Source organism: Lissotriton helveticus, chromosome 7 (genome assembly GCF_964261635.1).
Source record: "Lissotriton helveticus chromosome 7, aLisHel1.1, whole genome shotgun sequence".
In the NCBI taxonomy this organism is placed as follows: Eukaryota; Metazoa; Chordata; class Amphibia; order Caudata; family Salamandridae; genus Lissotriton; species Lissotriton helveticus.
Window position 1 is genome coordinate 127,837,018 of NC_136068.1, and position 17,495 is coordinate 127,854,512.

General features: G+C 45.1%; 1 protein-coding gene across 2 annotated transcripts in view; it reads right to left on the reverse strand.

Moving 5' to 3' along the window:
* The window catches only part of RTEL1 (regulator of telomere elongation helicase 1), a 246,674-nt gene that overhangs the window by 180,089 nt on the left and 49,090 nt on the right, over window positions 1-17,495 (reverse strand). For both annotated transcript variants that reach the window (XM_078651687.1, XM_078651688.1), the window contains exons 8-11: window positions 17,334-17,418; window positions 15,685-15,750; window positions 12,486-12,639; window positions 11,397-11,435 (exon numbers count right to left, since the gene is read on the reverse strand). In XM_078651687.1, the coding sequence (XP_078507813.1) occupies window positions 11,397-11,435; window positions 12,486-12,639; window positions 15,685-15,750; window positions 17,334-17,418 (344 nt within the window). The remainder of the gene's footprint in view (window positions 1-11,396; window positions 11,436-12,485; window positions 12,640-15,684; window positions 15,751-17,333; window positions 17,419-17,495) is intronic.

Below are 17,495 nucleotides of genomic sequence, written 5' to 3' on the forward strand. Positions count from 1 at the left end.
AGGATGCTTACTTTCATATACACCTCACCTCAAGCATGGCAGTTATAAGCATTTCGAGAGAGCCATGCCCAGTATCAGATTACGGTTCTACTCTTTGATTAGCACCATGGATTTTCAAAGTGCATGGTCCTGGCGACAGCTTTCTAACATGTACAAGGGCTTCAAGTCTTTCCATATATAGCTGACTGGCTTTAGGATTGGTACGAAGAACCACTCTATCTTTGTGAAGTTGAAAGAAAAGCTCTTGTATAGTTAATACCTGAAGTTCACCAACTCTTTTTAGTGAGGTTATCGCTATGAGGAAAGCAACCTTCCATGATAGGAATTGTAACTGACATTTGTGCATTGGTTCAAAAGGTGGGCCCACTGGCCTAGTAAGGACTATGTTCAAGTTCCACTCTGGAGCAGGGGGAATTGTAGGTGGTATCAACCTTTTTAAACCTTCCATGAAGGCTTTAATCACTGATACTCTGAATAGAGAGAAGTGTTGTCTATTTTGCAAGTATGCAGCTACCATTGCTAGATGTAAACAAATGGATGTGTAAGCTAATCCACATTGCTGTAAATGCAACAGATTACAATTGATGTTCTGTACAGAAGCATCAAGTGGATTGATATTGTTGTTGTTACAATAGGCAACACACTGTTTCCATTTTGCTGCATAACATGCCCTAGTAGTAGGCTTTCTAGCCTCTTTGAGAATATTCATACAGCCTCGTGGTAGTTGTAAATAACCAAGCTCTATGATTTCAGAAGCCAAATTGCTAGAATGAGTTCTGTGGGATTTGGATGTCTGATTTCTCCATGGCTCTGAGTGAGGAGGCAGGGCGTGAGATGTAGCTTTTAATCTGGAACCACTGAGAGTTCTAACAGGGTGGCATACCATGGTTGACGATCCCATGTGGGTGCTACTAAGATCAGTGTGAGGGACGTTTGTCTGTGCTTCCGAACCAGTAATGGAATTAGTGGGAGAGGCAGAAAAGAGTAAGCAATGATCCCTGACCAATTCATCCATAGAGCATTGCCTTTGGGTGCTCAGTGTGGGGAACCTCAATGCGAAGTTTGGGCATTTTGTGTTGTGTAATGTGACAAACAGATCTATCTGTGGAAATCCCTATTTTTGAAAGTAGGGAAGAAGAACTTGAAGATGAAGTTCCCACTCGTGTATTTGCTGCCTGTCTGCTGTGCAGGTCTGCAATCTGATTGTATACTCCTGGAAGGCATTCTGCTAGGAGATAGTTTTTGTGGTGACTCGCCCAATTCCAAATGCTTTGTGCAAGGCGCGACAGTTTGAGAGAATGTGTCCATCCCTGTTTCTGGAGGTAGTACATTGCTGTCATGTTGACTGTGTGAACTAAGACAGTCTTGCCTACAAGTTGGGTGAGAAAAGCTATGATTGCTAGGAACACTGCTAGAAGTTCCAGGTAGTTGATGTGGAGATGTTTGTGATTGTCCGACCACAGCCCCTGTACTGTGTAATGTTAAAGATGGGTGCCCCAACCTGGTAACGATGCGTCTGCTGTCTGTATAGTCTGTGGCATCGGGTCTATGAAAGGCCGCCCATTTGCTAAGTGTTGCGGGTTCCACCACTGCAGAGAGCAATGGGTGCGGCTGTCTACCAACACTAGATCGGTCAATGGACCCTGTGATTGATTCCACTGATGCGCGAGACATTATTAAGAAGACGCATGTGAAGGCTTGCCTAAGGTACGGTTGGAATGCAGGATGCCATCATTCCCAGCAGGTGCATGAAGACTCCGGCTGGTAATGATTGATTGGGTTGAAATTGTAATATTGTGGCCTGACTATTGTGAATCCTGGCTACATTGGGAGTGGCTACAGCTTTGACAGTGTTAAGGGAAGCTCACAGATAAGATTGCACAGGTGGGATTTTTGTCCATTTATTGTGAACCCCAACTGATGAAGTAGATGTACTGTGGTCTGAGTGTGTAGTATACAGTTCTGGTGAGTGCCCGCTTCCATAAGCCAGTCATCCAGGTAAGGGAAAATATGTATACATTGTCTTCTGAGATGACCGGCTACTACTGCGAGACATTTGGTAAACACTCTGGGGGCTGTGGTGATGCAAAATGGAAGTACCTTGAACTGGTAAGGTGTACCTGCTATCACAAACCTGAGGTATTTGCGATGAGCAGGATGAATTGGAATATGAAAGTAGGCGTCTTTTAGATATAGGGTAGACAGAACGTCACCCTGCTGCAAGAGGGGAAGTACTTGTTGAAGAGTTACCATGTGAAAGTTGTCTGACAATAAGTATTCTCAGCTGACTCAGCCTCATAGCTAGCTAGGTTTTATAGGGGTATCTTGCTCCTTGGAGAAACAGACAATGCAAGTAAACAACAAATTACAATTCCTAAACTGTTATCTCTTCAAGGATCACTACATTCCAGTGTGCAGCCATACAAGGATATGTAGAAAACATGAGGAACAATGTAAGAAACGTCTGTGACACTTTTAAACCAAGCTTCAGGGCAAGTTACTTGCAGTGAAATTGAAGCACATCTCTGAGCCTCACTGCAGTTCTCCGGAGTTGGTATATTTCATAGATTCGTATAGGATTAAACCATTCCTAGACGTTGTGCTGGAGGTCCAATGTAAGATTTTATTTGCAGGATTTATCATGCAGCCAATTACTTCATTTCAGCTTGGTTACCGAGTATCCTCCTCCTCTTCCACCTGGAACCATTGGTGGCTGGATTTCTGCCCTCTATGCACAATGGCAAGATAGCATAATTCAAACTCACCAACAGGTATTAAACCGGAGTAAAATACAGGCATACCCTCAAATGTGTCCGGAAGCCAAAGCAGATCCGTATTCATCAACATCTAGAAATCTTGCAGGCAGACATACTTTCTAAAATGGTATGGAAACTAGTCATTAAATCACAGCGATGAAAGCTGTTCTACTCCAGGTTTTGCTTAGTAAAAAAGAAAGTGGGAGAGAGGTGTCTCATTTTGGGCATTTGGCAGCTGCACAAAGATTTGAAAAACACAATCATTCAGAATGGTAACCCTGGAAGAAAAGTTGTACCTACTATATGAAGGGAAGTTTATAGCTATTCTGCATCTGCAAGATGTTTACTTTCATTTACACCTCACTTCCAGCAAGGCAGTTATCAGCGTTTCAAGAGAGCCAAGTGCCATTATCAGATCAAGGTTCTACTCTTTGATCAGCACCATGGATTTTCACAAAGTTCATGGTCCTGGCGACAGCTTTCTAACATGTATAAGGGCATCAAGTTTTTCCATATATACCTGAGTGGCTACGCAAGGGAAGGAAATAGTTACTTACCCAGTAAGCATCCGTTTGTGGCATGTAGTACTGTAGATTTACATGAGGTGCATAATCCTGCCATCTAGTGTTGGGCTGGATTTGTGCAAGTTGTGATTTTTCCAAAGAAAGTCTTTTGAGTCACGAGGTAGTGACTCCTTCTCTTGCTGGTAATGCGCATGTTCATCGACCCCCTTGTTAGACGGTTTTCTCGCATGGCGGGTGAGGATGAAATGTGGAGCGAAGTGTAGTATAGACAGATGTCTATGCAAAGAGCATAGTAGGAAATATTAAATTGACTGCAACTAACATAGGGCATCAGGGTAAAGAGTGGGCACATGTGAATCTTCAGCACTACATGCCACGAACAGATGCCTACTTGGTAAGTAACATTTTCCGTTCGAGGCATAGGTGGCTGTAGCTACACATGATATGTACAAACTAAAGCCGTCCTCCCAAAAACACGGTGGCTAGCCTGTGGGAATTGCAGTGGTTTGGAAAAGTGTATAGAAAATTGCCTCACCAACATTAGATTGTTAACGAGCCAGTACATCCACACAATAATGTTTTGTAAAAGTATGTGGTGTGGACCATGTAGCTGATTTTCGAATATTAGCAATAGGATTTTCCCACGAAAGGCCATAGAGGCTCCTTGTTTCCATGTGGAATGGGGTCTAGGAAAGATAACGAAAGTTATTTTAGCTTTGGCATTGCATGTTTGGATGCATTTAATAATTCATAAAGCAATGCCCGGTTTAGAAATGGCTTTCCCTGTATGGGGTTTGGAGAACGCAACAAAAAGCTGTTTTGTTCTTCTTCTGATGGGTTTAGTTATGTTAATATAATAAGTGAGGGCTTGTTTAACGTCTAATATATGGAGAGCACGTTCTGCAACTGAGTCAGGTTGAGGGAAATGTACAGGAATTTCAATAGTTTGAGTTGAAATTGTGAAACCACCTTTGGGAGAAACTTAGGGTTTGTGCGAGTACAACCCTATCTCTATGTATTTGGATGAAGGGCTCTTCCTAGGTTAGTGCCTGATGTTCACTGACACATCTAAGAGAAGTGATGGTGACCAGAAACGTTACCTTCCTAGATTGAAGCTGGAGGGGGCAGGAGTGGAGGGGTTCGAATAGAGGGCCACATTAATCTTGTCAATACAATGTTAAGATTCCATGTTGCGGCTAGTGGGACCCAAGGAGGAAAGACTCTTTTAAGACCTTCTATGAAGGCTTTAATGATGGGATTTCGTAATAGAGAAAGGTGTTGCCTGTTCTGAAGGGAAGCGGCCACAGCCACTAGTTGTAGTCTTATGGATGTGAAAGCTAAAACAGAAGTTTGTAAGTGAAAGAGGTAGCAGACTTGTACTTAGGCTGTTAATGGATCAAAATGTTTGGAATGTCAATAAGGAACAAATCGTTTCTATTTAGCAACATAACAGACACGAGTAGTAGGCCTGCGCGCCTCTTTGAGAATATCCACGCAAGGTATCCAAATTCTAAGACCTCAGAAGCCAGATCTCAAGGTTGAAAGATCTGGGATCCAGATGCCCGATTTCTTCATGGTTCTGCGGGAGAAGGTCCTGCCTGTTGGGGAGTGTCTTGTGTGGGACCAGTGAGAGTTGGAGGAGGGTGGTGAACCATGGCTGTCGTGTCCACGAGGGAGCCACCAGGATGAGGGAGAGAAATGTCTGTCGAAGATTCCAAACTACAATCAGAAGTCGAGGGAGAGGAGGAAAAGCTAAGCAAATATCCCCGACCATCTCATCCATAGTGCATTGCCCTTGGACTGTGGTGTGGAAACCTGGAGACGAAGTTAGGGCATTTGGCGTTTTCTGCTGTGGTGAAGAAGCCTATTTCTGGTAATCCCCAACGCTGAAAGTAGTGGTGGAGGACTTGCGGTGGAGTTCCCACTCGTAGACTTGATGCCGCATCTTGCTGAGGAGGTCGGCAAAGTCGCTGTCCACTCTTGGCAAGTATTCCGCTAAGAGGTGGATCTTGTGATAGAGAATCCATTTTCAAATGTTCTGGGACAGGAAAGAGCGCTGAGGGGATCTGGTGTCCCCGTGTTTCTGAAGGTAATACATGGCTATCATGTTGTCTGTCTTGATGAGCACTAACTTGCCAATTAGGGGTGGAAGGAAATCTTTCAGCGCAAGGTGAAAAGCTAGTAACTTTAGGTGATTTATGTGGAGAAGTCATTGACTGTGATTCCACAGACCTTGGACAGTCAAATCTTGTGGATGGGCTGTCCATCCGGTCAGGGAGGCATCCACTGTGATGATTTTAACAAGTTGTTGATTTTCCACCATTGCAGAGAGTGGCAATCTTGAAGGCTGACCAACACTAGATCTTCCCATTGCCCCTCCGCTTGAGGCTATTGTAACACCTGTAATGGACGCACGTGTAACCTGGCATGAGGTCATCATGCTAAGGAGGCACATAACTGTCCTGACTGTAACCTGATGATTTGGCTGAAAAAGAGGAACGAGTGCCTGAAAGGATTGCATCCTGGTGGCAGTTGGATAGGTTATGCCCATTTCTGTGGTGAGGACTGCCCCTAGATAAGGTTAGATCTGAAGGGGTGAAGATGGGATTTTAGGTAAGCCAATCGTCCAGATAGGGAAACACGTAGATGCCCTGTCTGCGTAAGTGAGCGTCCACCACCGAAAGGCACTTGGTGAAGACCCTGGGTTGATAGTGACTCTGAAAGGTAGCACCCTCAATTGGTAATGATGTCCACTTACTACAAAACAGAGGCACCAGCGATGTGCGGGATGGATTGGAATGTAGAAGTATGCGACCTCTGAGGTCGAATGCGGCTAATGAAGTCGCCTTGTAGTAGCGGGATGACATCTTAAAGAGTGATCATGTGAAAGTGTTCTGAGAGAATATATTCGTTTAGGGGCCTAACATCTAAAATGTGTCTAAGCAGACCGGTCCTTTTTGGGGATAAGTAAACTGCTACGCCCTTTTGTTTGATAGGACGGGTTCTATGGCTACTTTTTGAAGGAGCGCTTGGACCTACTTCCTGAGTAACCTTTTGTGTTGTGGGGAGAGTTTGGGTTTGCGAGGTGGAATGTTGGGAGAAGTGGAAGTGAGCTCCAGACAATAACCATGTTGGATAACATCCAACATCCACTAGTCGAAGATGATGTTCCGCCAAGCAGTAGGTAAGATGTGGAGGTTTCAGAGGAAGTTATTTTGGAACCTCCACAGTAGGATGAGCAGTGAAAGGACCCTCAATGGGAAGGGTTTTAAGAGCACCCATTGCTTGCGCGGTTTCGTTGTCCTTTTTAATTTTTTTCTAGCAAGGTATCTACCTGCAGGCCAAAAAGATGCTCCGCATCAAAAGGTAGATAAAGTAGTTTTTTTCTGGACTTCCGGTTTGAAACATGAGACACTGAGCCAAGCATGCCTACATAGGAAGCTAGAGTAAACCCCACTAGCAGCAGTATACGCAGCATCTAGGGCAGAGGGAATGGTGGTGTTTGAGATCTGCTTTCTTTAGAGAGGATAGCATAATCTCTTTTCTTATGTTCATATTGGAGGAGTTCCTCTTTTTTGTCCCAATAAGCCTGGTCATATTGGGAAAGCAGCCTAATGAAATTGGCAATCTGCCAACAGTTGGCTGATTGCGCAGCTACCATTTTGCCTGCAGCATCTTTTTTTTATCTCTTTAGCTGGTGAAGGGGCATCACCAATGGTCTGAGAGTTGGCTCTTTGGCATGCAGTTGCTACCACTAAAGAGTCAGGTGGAAGCTGGGCTCTGGTGTAGAGTGGGTCAGTTGGGGAAGCTCATACTTCTTATCTACCCTTGGTCTAATGACCCTAGCTCGAACTGGGTCTTGGAAAATGTCTGAGGTATTACAAAGAATGCCTTTGAGCATAGGAAGGTACTGAGCGGAGCATTGAGTGGATGAAAGAGTCTCAAAAAGGAATCATTCTTTAATCGCCCTGGAATGTGGTCCACTTTATGGAACGTAGCCGCCCTACCAAGAAGATTGTGGTAGGAAGTGGTATCATTGGGGGGGAGGGGGGTGGTTTGCAGGTGCATCAGTATCATATGTATCCCAGGGATCATCCTGTGGCAGGATGTCAAAGGTATCGCCAGAGCCCTGTCGCCCTATATCTGAAGGAAGTGACCCTTGAGGTGTGTATGATATAGGGTCAACTGGAGAAGCAGGAGGTGATGCTAAGTGTGATGGAGGAGGGAGGGGTGGTGGCATCGCAAAATGTAAAGGACTTGTACCCTTGTCCATTCTCTTCCTCTGCTTTGGTGGAGGCGGCATGTCTAAAGCTTCTTAAAAGAACAGTTGCCATTTAGAAGGTTGGTAATTATCCGGACTGTATGGGGATGGATCATCAGGTGTTTTTGGCGGTTCTTGATCTCTTGTAGCTTTTTAAGACTGGGCTCGACAGTCCTTGATCCTTGGCTGAGCATGCCACTGGGCGCCAATGATCTCGGCTCCAACACCGATGTTTTCGGCACCGATGGGCTCGGCTCTGATGTGGATTTCTGTCTAGGAGCCAAAGTTGTTGGCCGCACAGGTTGGCTCGACTCCAAAATGGGGGAGACCTGTGCCGAAGTACTCTGCCTTGATGTTTTTTTCGTCTTCAAGCGGTGTCTGAGCGTATCCGAAGTTGTCGGTCAGTGCCGACCATGGCCCGAAGGAAGTGGTGACCCTGCAGTTTGTCTCTGCTGCTCCAGAGTAACTGTTCGACCTTAAGATAAGGGCTGCTCTGCTAGGGGTCGGTTGCAAGGTGGGGTGGCACATAATCAGGGCTGGCTGCACAGGTGGAAGACCGTGGATTTCCAGGACGGAGCCGTCTTCATGGGAGAAGGTCACTTTGTCCGCCGCTGTTGCTTACGCATTGTGTTCCCCTTTGATGTCCTCGGTTCCGAAAAGGTTTGGTATGTTGTCTCCGCTCCTCCGTGACATTTTGAATCGTACAGCCAGACGGTCGCAAAGTTTTTTCTTGGAGCGGAAGGAATAGCAATGGTCGCAAGCAACCTCGTTTTGTTCTGTTAACTGTGGAAGCACCCACTACAAAAAGAGATAGATGCCCATTGGCTCCGATTAGAGGATCTTTTAACAATCACATTCAGCTGACGTGCAAAAATCAAACAAGACCTGACATGGTGACTGGAGCACACAAAAAATCTCACACGAGGCCTGGCCTGTAGGCCTCTATTAGCTCACTTTGTTATGACCCTGTGGAATTGTTATGTGTTGTGGGATGCCCCTCTCTCTTCAAGTGTTTGGACGCAAGAGCTCAGTAGAAAATGCAAGGGAAGAAACTTCACATAAATGTCCTGGAACTCAGAGCAGTTCAAAAGGAATTAAAGTCTTTCCTTACAAGGTTCATATAGTAACCGATTCTAGTGAAAACACATAACACCATTACTATGTTTTACATAAACAAACGGGACGCTACAAAGTCCTGGCCACTCTCAGCAAAAGCACAACTCCTTATAAAGTGTGTGAGGCATCATGGAATCTCAAAGTGCAGAATATCTCCCAGAATTTGCTAACAAGTGGGCAGATGCGCTCAACAGGACGGAAAATGACTCACATGAGCCTGTTGAGTCATGTTCTGGCAGTCATGATCTTTTGCCAGTGATGTCATCTGGCACTAGATCCATTTGAGACACCACTGAACGAAATATGCGAGTACTTTGGAAGCAGGTAATGCCATCCAGGGTTGAGGGGGAGGTGCATTTTTATTTCATATTACAAGACTTTTTCATTCACTTTTCCTCAACTTCTCAACAATGCCAAAAGGGAGTTCTGCAGGCTGATCCCCGTAGCTCCTGCATGGGCACATCAGTATGGGTGGGAAACAGCCTTTACAACAGAAGAGTTACAACGCATGCCCTTACAACGCATGTCGTTTCAACCCGAAAGGCTTGTTGCAGGGGGTAGGAGGTGTTGGAGTTAACTCGAACACCTTCCCTACTGTAGCACATATTGGAGTTGGAATAGTAAATTATACTAGTCCAACTTCCAGCGCACCCCCGACAGCAAGTCAGGGTAAAGGTATGCGTTGTAATAGCATGCGTTGTAACGTCATACAACCGTATGGGTTCACCGATCTCCTCTACCTTTCCTAAGTACCCCAGGGACATGTCATAATCCAGTCTCCAAGCAGAACAGTTGGATACACAAACACAACCCTGCCTCCCTAAGCTTATTTACATGGGTCCTGAACACCTGGAGTCTGCACAGCTAGATACTCCAGGCCCAGAGGATACTCTGCCACCAAAACTTGTAAAGCAAAAATGGAAGAATTTCTGTACCTTGTGTCAGTATAATGGTCGCCCCCACAATATCGATTCAACTGCAACAAGTTACCCCCCTGTCTCCTGCAACTTGCAGTCAGACTCAAATGTGCCTCTGTTAGGGTCTGCTTGGCAGCTATGTCCTGATTTCAACAATGTCCACAAGGATCATAATAAAGTTCCTTAGAGGACTGTACTGGGAGATCCCTTCAGTATGCTCCCCATTCTGCACACAGGAGCTTAACACTTTTCTTGGTCAATTGATCGGTTCATATAGTGGTTTCATTTATTACCAAGATAAGTTTTAGATCCAGCGAATTAAATACTTTCTTGGTCAAATAATTAAAACACTACACAAACCAATTCTCAAAGCTTGCAACAAATTGGTGACATTGGAAACTGCTCTTTTGTTGGTCTTGACATCATTAAGGAGGGGGGAGAGGCCTTCACGAAAAAACTTTCTTTCTTAGGCTTCCATATGGACAGTGTCCTCCTGCGCATCAATTACAAATTGATTCCGAAAGTGCCTTCTGACTTTTATTTAAATGAACCCGTTATGATCAAAGCATTCTTCCAGAATCCTACCAAGAGAACAGAGAAAGCCTAGCATACCGTGAACGCCCACAGATGGTTGAACATTATACATTGATCGTATCAAGTTCTTCCGTCAATCGCATCAGCTGTCATGGCATTTGGCAACCCAGGAAAAGGGCACCCACTTTCAAATCAAGGAACAGCAAGATGGATTGATGTTGTTCTCTCTGATTCTATGGCTGGTCCTCCTGTAAGGTGTATGTATCAGCCAATGGTGGCCACTACAGCCCTTCATGCTGAGGTTTCTCTATACGACATCTGTACAGCTGTAACTAGGAAGCCTTGCACACATTTACCAAACATTACTACTTGGATGATGACACTTCAGTAGGAACGGCCGTTGGCCAGGCAGCTTTGTGCCATGCGTTTCATTAAGGTGAACCTCTTCTTGCTTTTATATATGTACATATAGATTATCCATTTAAAATATTACTTTATATTATGATTGTCACATTTATGGATTACATAAGGAATAATGCATGCTATTCTAATTCAAGTATGTGAATGTATGAAAAACCCAGTACCGAAGATTAAACAAGTTACTTACCTCCAGTGTTGGTATCTTTCATAGATTCGCATGCTCCTTTCAGATCCAAGGCTTTTATGGTTTTGCATCCTTTCACAACAGTTAACACCATCGGTGCGGCGCATTTTCCCGCTGTGCGCTGAAGTTTTAAAAAACCCGCGGTTCATGACGAGCTCAGCTCGTCATGAGCGTACGAGAGGTGTACCTCATGACGAGCTGAGCTCGTCATGAGCTTGGAAGGGGTTAAAGGATGCAGACAGAATCATGCCTCTGGTGCCCTATGTAGATTTTTGTGATAGTAGGTTATAGAGACTATTTGGCACCATCCAAGGCCTCCTACCCAGCGAACGAGTTGTAGCTGCTCTTTTGGGACTCGTTGTTTCTCTGCTGTTCCCAAGGCATTTTCTTCTGGCCTTAAGAGAACTTGGACTGACCCTGAACCCGTTGAATGTAGTCAGGGAAAGTCATCTAAAGGCATTACATGTTTTATTTATCATGTTTTCATTATAAAGACCTTGAGGGGTTTCCCTGATTTGGTTTCTTCTCCTAGCAACCACTCTCTCCCTCCCACTTAACCCCACCAGCTGACACGTCCAGCTCTGCAGGCACATGATGCAGCTCTCATTAAATGAGCAGTAAAGGTTCTGCACAGACCTAATATGACTAGAAGAATAAAAATAAAAATTAAAAATTGCACCTTACCCTTAATTTTGGCTATGTCTTGAATTTCCATGTTGAGACCTGTGAGGAAAAACGGAATCACTTGAGCCGAGAACATTGTATATAGGCACTCATGGCATAGGAAAGGGGCAAAGGAGGAAGGAGCAGTAAATGGGGCTGTTACAACATTTAATGGTAAACACGAGTGTACAGTAGAGCGCAGTACAATGCAACTGTGGACATCGACAGAACTCAAGCATATCACTTGGTCTCATCCATTCCCAGGCTCATAACCTTCCCTGCTACCAAAAGAGACTATTAGTTGTTACTACTAATAGCACATTCAGCACTACATAGATGGCTCAAAATGTGCATCAAATTAAGCTGCCTTTTCATTTCCAGAAATACCAGGATCTCGCTCAGTGCCCAGAGATTTTGGTTCCCTGACTCCTGCTTTTTCAACTGCTTCAAAACAAAAACAAAAGACAGCAGATCCAGCGAGAGCTGCACATGCTCTCAGGAAAAGAACTCAAGGGAGTTTGACAACTCCTTAGTGTGGAATATATTCAGAGCCTTTCACTTCCTGGCTTAACATTCCACTGATGAAGCAGTGAAGGGGGACATGAAATATCCACAGGGTCCATTAGGAAGGGGTCTCTAATGGGAGCTGGTGGGTTTTTTTTTTTAGATTAAACAGGCACAAGTCAATTTCATAAAACAAACCACTATACAACGTATGGGGCAGATATTCACCGAAACCATTGCCCATCTCACCAGAACCGGAGCACACGGATATACAGGGCGGGAAGCTGGTGAGACTCTGCTGGAGCAGGGTAACTTTAGGAAGAGAAATATATGTGTCGGTGCCTATTTGCTCTTCAGAAACAGAGTTGCTCTTCTCCTTCAGCGCCACTCGATACTGAACAGCCCCCCTAAAGAGAACCCACCCATTCACCAACTATGCTACACCTCTACAATGTATCGAAGAACCTAAAATCCAATTGATCAGCTGTTTCACTGTCAGTTGAACAGCTATGCAGCTTCTCTCCCTGCCAATAACTACCTATACCGGCCCTCATCCTCCAGGTTCCCTTTTGCGGAGTGCGGTATTTGAGCGCATTTCAAACAAACCTGTCGGGCCCAATCCACTGTTGAACTCAAGTTGGTCGTCATTGTGCTGAAAACCTTCAGCCTGCTCTTTCAACAGTTGGCCAATGGCTTCTATCCCGGAGGCCAAGTCATATGGTGTAATATCAAAGGACGCAGACTCCTCACACATGCGCTCCTATGGAATAGAGGTTAAGAAAGTTCAAGAGGGCATCAATACAATGCACAGATAGGTGGCACATTGTTGTTACAGCTTTTGTGTCCAAATAGTTGGGTGAATCTGAATTCAGGTGAGGAGGGAAGCAATCACCACTGCGGCCGAAGCAAAATAAGTCCAGAGGGTCTCCATAGCCGCCAAAATCTTGGTATCATATTAAAACAAACACTCTTATAAAGTGCCCCTTTTTGACATGGTCACCCCCACTTTTTACCTGGTATTTGATGCAATGTTGACTGAAGGGGTTCCTACTAAACGGGTCCCCAGTGCCAATGCTCTTTCCCTAAAACAAGGTAACTGTTCAATTGTTCCCCAATTGGCAGGACCTTTAGCACCTCTGAAAGTCCCTTGTAAATGGCACCTCTGGTACCTAGAGCATGGATACCAAAGAGGTACCCTAAAGGCTGCAGCATATATTGTGACACCCTAAGGAACCCACCACCAAACTCATGCAGACAGCCACTGCAGGCTACGGGAAATGGTGCAAACAAATATGAACTTATGACATGGCACACACCCTGTGTGCCATGCCCACAGACAGTGCATGCAATATATGTAAGTCACCCTTAGAGCAGTCCTTCAAGCCGTAAGGCAGGGTACATGTGAGAACATATCTCCATTAGCAGATATGCCCCTGTGCTGTCTACTTCAATTACTAGATAGTACAAGTGAACAGGGAAGCCATCTTAAGTATATGTAATGGGCACTGGTCATTACGAGTTCCCCAGCTACATGATGGCTTTACTGAAACATATGGTGTTTGGTATCAAGCACCTTGTCTTAATAAATCCATACTTAAGTCGGTATTGGATTTATTAAAACACACCTAGTGGGCACCTTAGAGGTGCCCCATGAACCCCGACCAGCCTCTTAGAGTGCTGACTGACTAGTATCGTCCAGCCAGCCACCACAGGCATGTTTCTGACCTCACACTCTCTGAGGCCAGAACCAATGCCAGCTCCAGAGGAAAGTATTCACACCTCCTCCAGCAGGATGGCTTGTGATTTAGCATATCAAGGCTTCAAAGCCCTTACTGCCTTTGATAAGTGACCCTGGCTTCCCCCAGACCTGGGAGATGCCACCCCATGCCCTGAGGCCCATTTGGCACCAGGACAGAAAGGAAATTAGCTATGCATGTAGGTGTGTTGCACCACTGAGTTATTCACACCCCTAATTTGGGCTGCCTGATGAGCTCCACGAAAAAAGGGTTTCACCATTTTGATTTTGGTGGTATTAGGAACTCTGGGACAGGGTTATACCCACTCCCCACAGGATGTGGTCATATAGGGGGTGCAGTGACCCCCAATGGTAAATAACCCATTGGCTACTACCCTTCACTCCCCTCATCGACCCTACATTCAGTATTTAGGTGACCCCTGACACAAGGAACTCAGACATGCCTGACTAAAAAAGAAGAGACCAAAGAAGAGCAGAAGAAGCAAGAAATGTGGACTAACTGCGAACTTGGCGCTAAGCCATTTCTGCCTACTCCTGTCCCGATTGCGGAGAACCCAACTCGTCCTGCAGCTGTGCAGTCTCCAAAAGCTGCTGAGGGCTGTCAGCACTTTACCAACCAACCAGCATCTCCCTTGAAGTGGAGGAGCCACTTCCCTGCAACCTGCAGGCACAGACAAAATGTCCAGTTCACCGCTCTGTGACCGCAGGGTCCACCGACACAACAGCCACCCAGGAGGAGGACACTGTGCTCCAGAGGGTTAGATCCGTCTTCCCACCATGTTTGGAGGCGCCAGGACCCTCAGGAACTGCCTTGGACCAATACCTAGGGCACCAGACCCCTTGCAGCAACCAAAGCTTATTTAAAGTCCAATCCGGACTCCAACATCGCAAAGACCGACCAGCTGACAGGGGACGTCAGCACTGCGGAGGCCAGCACAGACAGTGGCCAAGCTGTCCTGTTTTATCCCCTTCTGCAGGTCTTACCGAGAGCTGCGAGTGCCCTTGATGCACGGGAACAGCAGACCAAAACCCCTCTTCATCTGAGTTCTTCAGCCTGAGTCCACGAACACCAACTGTGCCCCCTTGCTCCCACGACCCTCACGAACAAAACCCCCCATTAGGAGCTCCCAGACTAGTTCTCAAGTCTCCCTCTGCAGTCTGTTTCTAGGCACCCCCCCTGCCCCCCTTTGCCTAATGTGTAGCGCGCAAGGCTACCAACCCATTCAGCACCTGGACACCGCAGGGTAGCTAAACGTAAACTGCTGGTGGATCTTGTGACCTTGACCCCTCTAGCACCTTAAGTCCTAAAAGGGTCTCCCGAAATACGATTGCAACTACCTGTATGCAGTATATCTTTCTTTCCCCCATAGGAAACCATTACCGCGTAAAAAAGCATTTGTGTGAAATTTTTGTATACCAAACCGATGTTGGGTGGTGGAGAGAGAAGGGGGCAAGGGTAGTATGTGGGAGGAAGGGGCAAAGCAGCACCTGAAGGGTTGGAAGAGGACCAGCAGGAGAGAACACCACAAATGCACACAGGCGAGGGAGATCATGGAGCGTAAGATGAGGCGCGAGAAAAACACACCTTCAATAGAGAGCTGCATGGGGGAGTGAAGCACATGGACATGAGAAAGCAACCTGGAGTGAAAAGTGGGGATTGAATTACAAAAGGAGACAGCTGGAAAACATATGCAATCTCCTGGAGTGTTCAAGCAAAAAGAAAAAAGAAGTTACCTAAAAATTGAGCTTCAAAAATTACAAGTAAACAGGCTATGCTCCGGGGAGGAGATAAGCACAAGATGCACAAGCCAAGCCACCAAATTAGAAGCAAGCAAATAAAAGTGATAATAAAGTCAATCAATGGTATGCAACGGGAGATCTTTAAGCTGTCGATAGGTCTTTTGAAACCAGACTGCTTGTACGGTCAGGTAGACTCGACTTATAAAGATCATGTGGTTTTTTTTTTTTACTTCCGCCTGGCTTAGAGACTGTCCACAAACCAGCAGTCAACCCATTCGCTACTTGCAGGAGGTAACGTAAACATCTTACCACGTTGTGTGCTTCATCAAAAATCAGGACAGTCCCCTTCAAGTCAATGCTGTGGGCTCTGCGACTCTAAAACACAAGCAGTTACACAGGGTGACAAACTTCATTCAGTACAGAAGGAAATGAACATACATTCCAGTCTTGTGTCGATCAAAATAAAAAACATTCCACTAATGAATTTTATGATGAATAACCTCAATAATTAAACACTGCATAGCAGCCTGACAACATGATGGTGGTACACAATTACGCCAGGTGAGGGTACACATTATAAGTGGTGTTGCTCTGCTGTGAGAAGTTTCAAGAATCATAATTTCAAAGAAGGTTTGGAAATGTACATAATACTAGAAAGTGGTGTGCATAACCCTGAGGGGCAGGCACTAATATACACTAGTTCCACATTCCTCAGTGTTTGAGTTTTCTAACAATCTGCATTCTTCTATCGTTTCCAATTCACAGCCAGGTTTTAGTTTATATTCGTCCGACTCCAGTAATTGGTCTTTAAAAGTCCTCACTCAAACAAAACCTTTAAACATCAAATTTCTTAAAACCTTCCTTGTCTTTGCGCCCTTCAGCACTTTACTACACTGCACATCTCCCTCCCCAGTTGCACCAATCAACGTTCCCCTTGGGCCTTCCCATAGCCCAATTTTCAGAAAGACTAGAATGCAATGTTCATTAAATTTCTCACTTATTCGGGTAGCTTTATTTAGGGTTTAGAGCAGGATATCTGCCAAGAAGTACCTGTTCTCCCGCCCAACGTATTTAAAGTGCTCCCATTGACATCAACACACTCTTAATATGGTGGACGTACCATCCACACATTTTTGGCAGATGTACCATATCTGGGCGGTAAATTTCGTTCCGTTCGCGGAATTGAGTAATTTGCCGTTCCGGGGAGAACGCGAAATTGCCCAAAATTCTGCGCTCCGCAACTTCGCGAAATGTTTTGCTTGTTCGCGTTCTCAAATGCATGTTCGCGAGTTATTTCCCCCCCAAAGCACGCAAACAGCTATTGCACACAGTAAAAAAGCATCGCGAACAAGCAATTCCGCGTGTTCGCGGAATTTCGGCGTGTTCGCGGAGATTTTTTACCGTTTTACGGAGATTTGCGTAACGCGATTACGCAAATTCCGCTCACCTCTATTTTGCGCATAAATGTGAATTAGACCCTAAGTTCTGTGCTTACTACATGAGGCACTTCTCTAACTTTCCCTTGATCTCCAGAGTAACACATAGTACATTATTTATTTAAATTTAATAAGTTCAGGGGTGTACTGGTAAGAATCGGCAAGCCAGAAGATTTCATCTTTCGAAACGTACTGACTTATACAGCAACATTATTTCCTAAATAATCCTCCCCAGCACCCTAAATAACGCAGATGTGTATAGCACACAGCCTACAATTTTACAATTCTGCAGAATGCAAAGATTCCACATTAGCACATAGTGGAAACGTATAAGAAGGAAGAGGCATGGCACAGATGGAACAACAATTCAGAAGACAACATTGTTGTTGGGTTCAATAAGAAAACCTGTGTAAGCCAGTAAGACATAAAAAAGCACTCATTATAGGTTTAAAACACAATAATAAGAGATGATTAAAAAACCATTACCCGATTAGCACCACAAAAAGTTGTGGATAAGATTACCTTGGGGTCCAGCAGGTAATTGTACGGCATGAAGATGATATCTGCCTGCTGCCTCAGTGCTCGTGAGAGGTAATAGGGGCAGGCCCTGTGTGAAAAAAGGAATAGATTTAACCTGCACAAAGTGCTGTAGCAAAGGTTTATTATATATGAAAACAAAAGTCC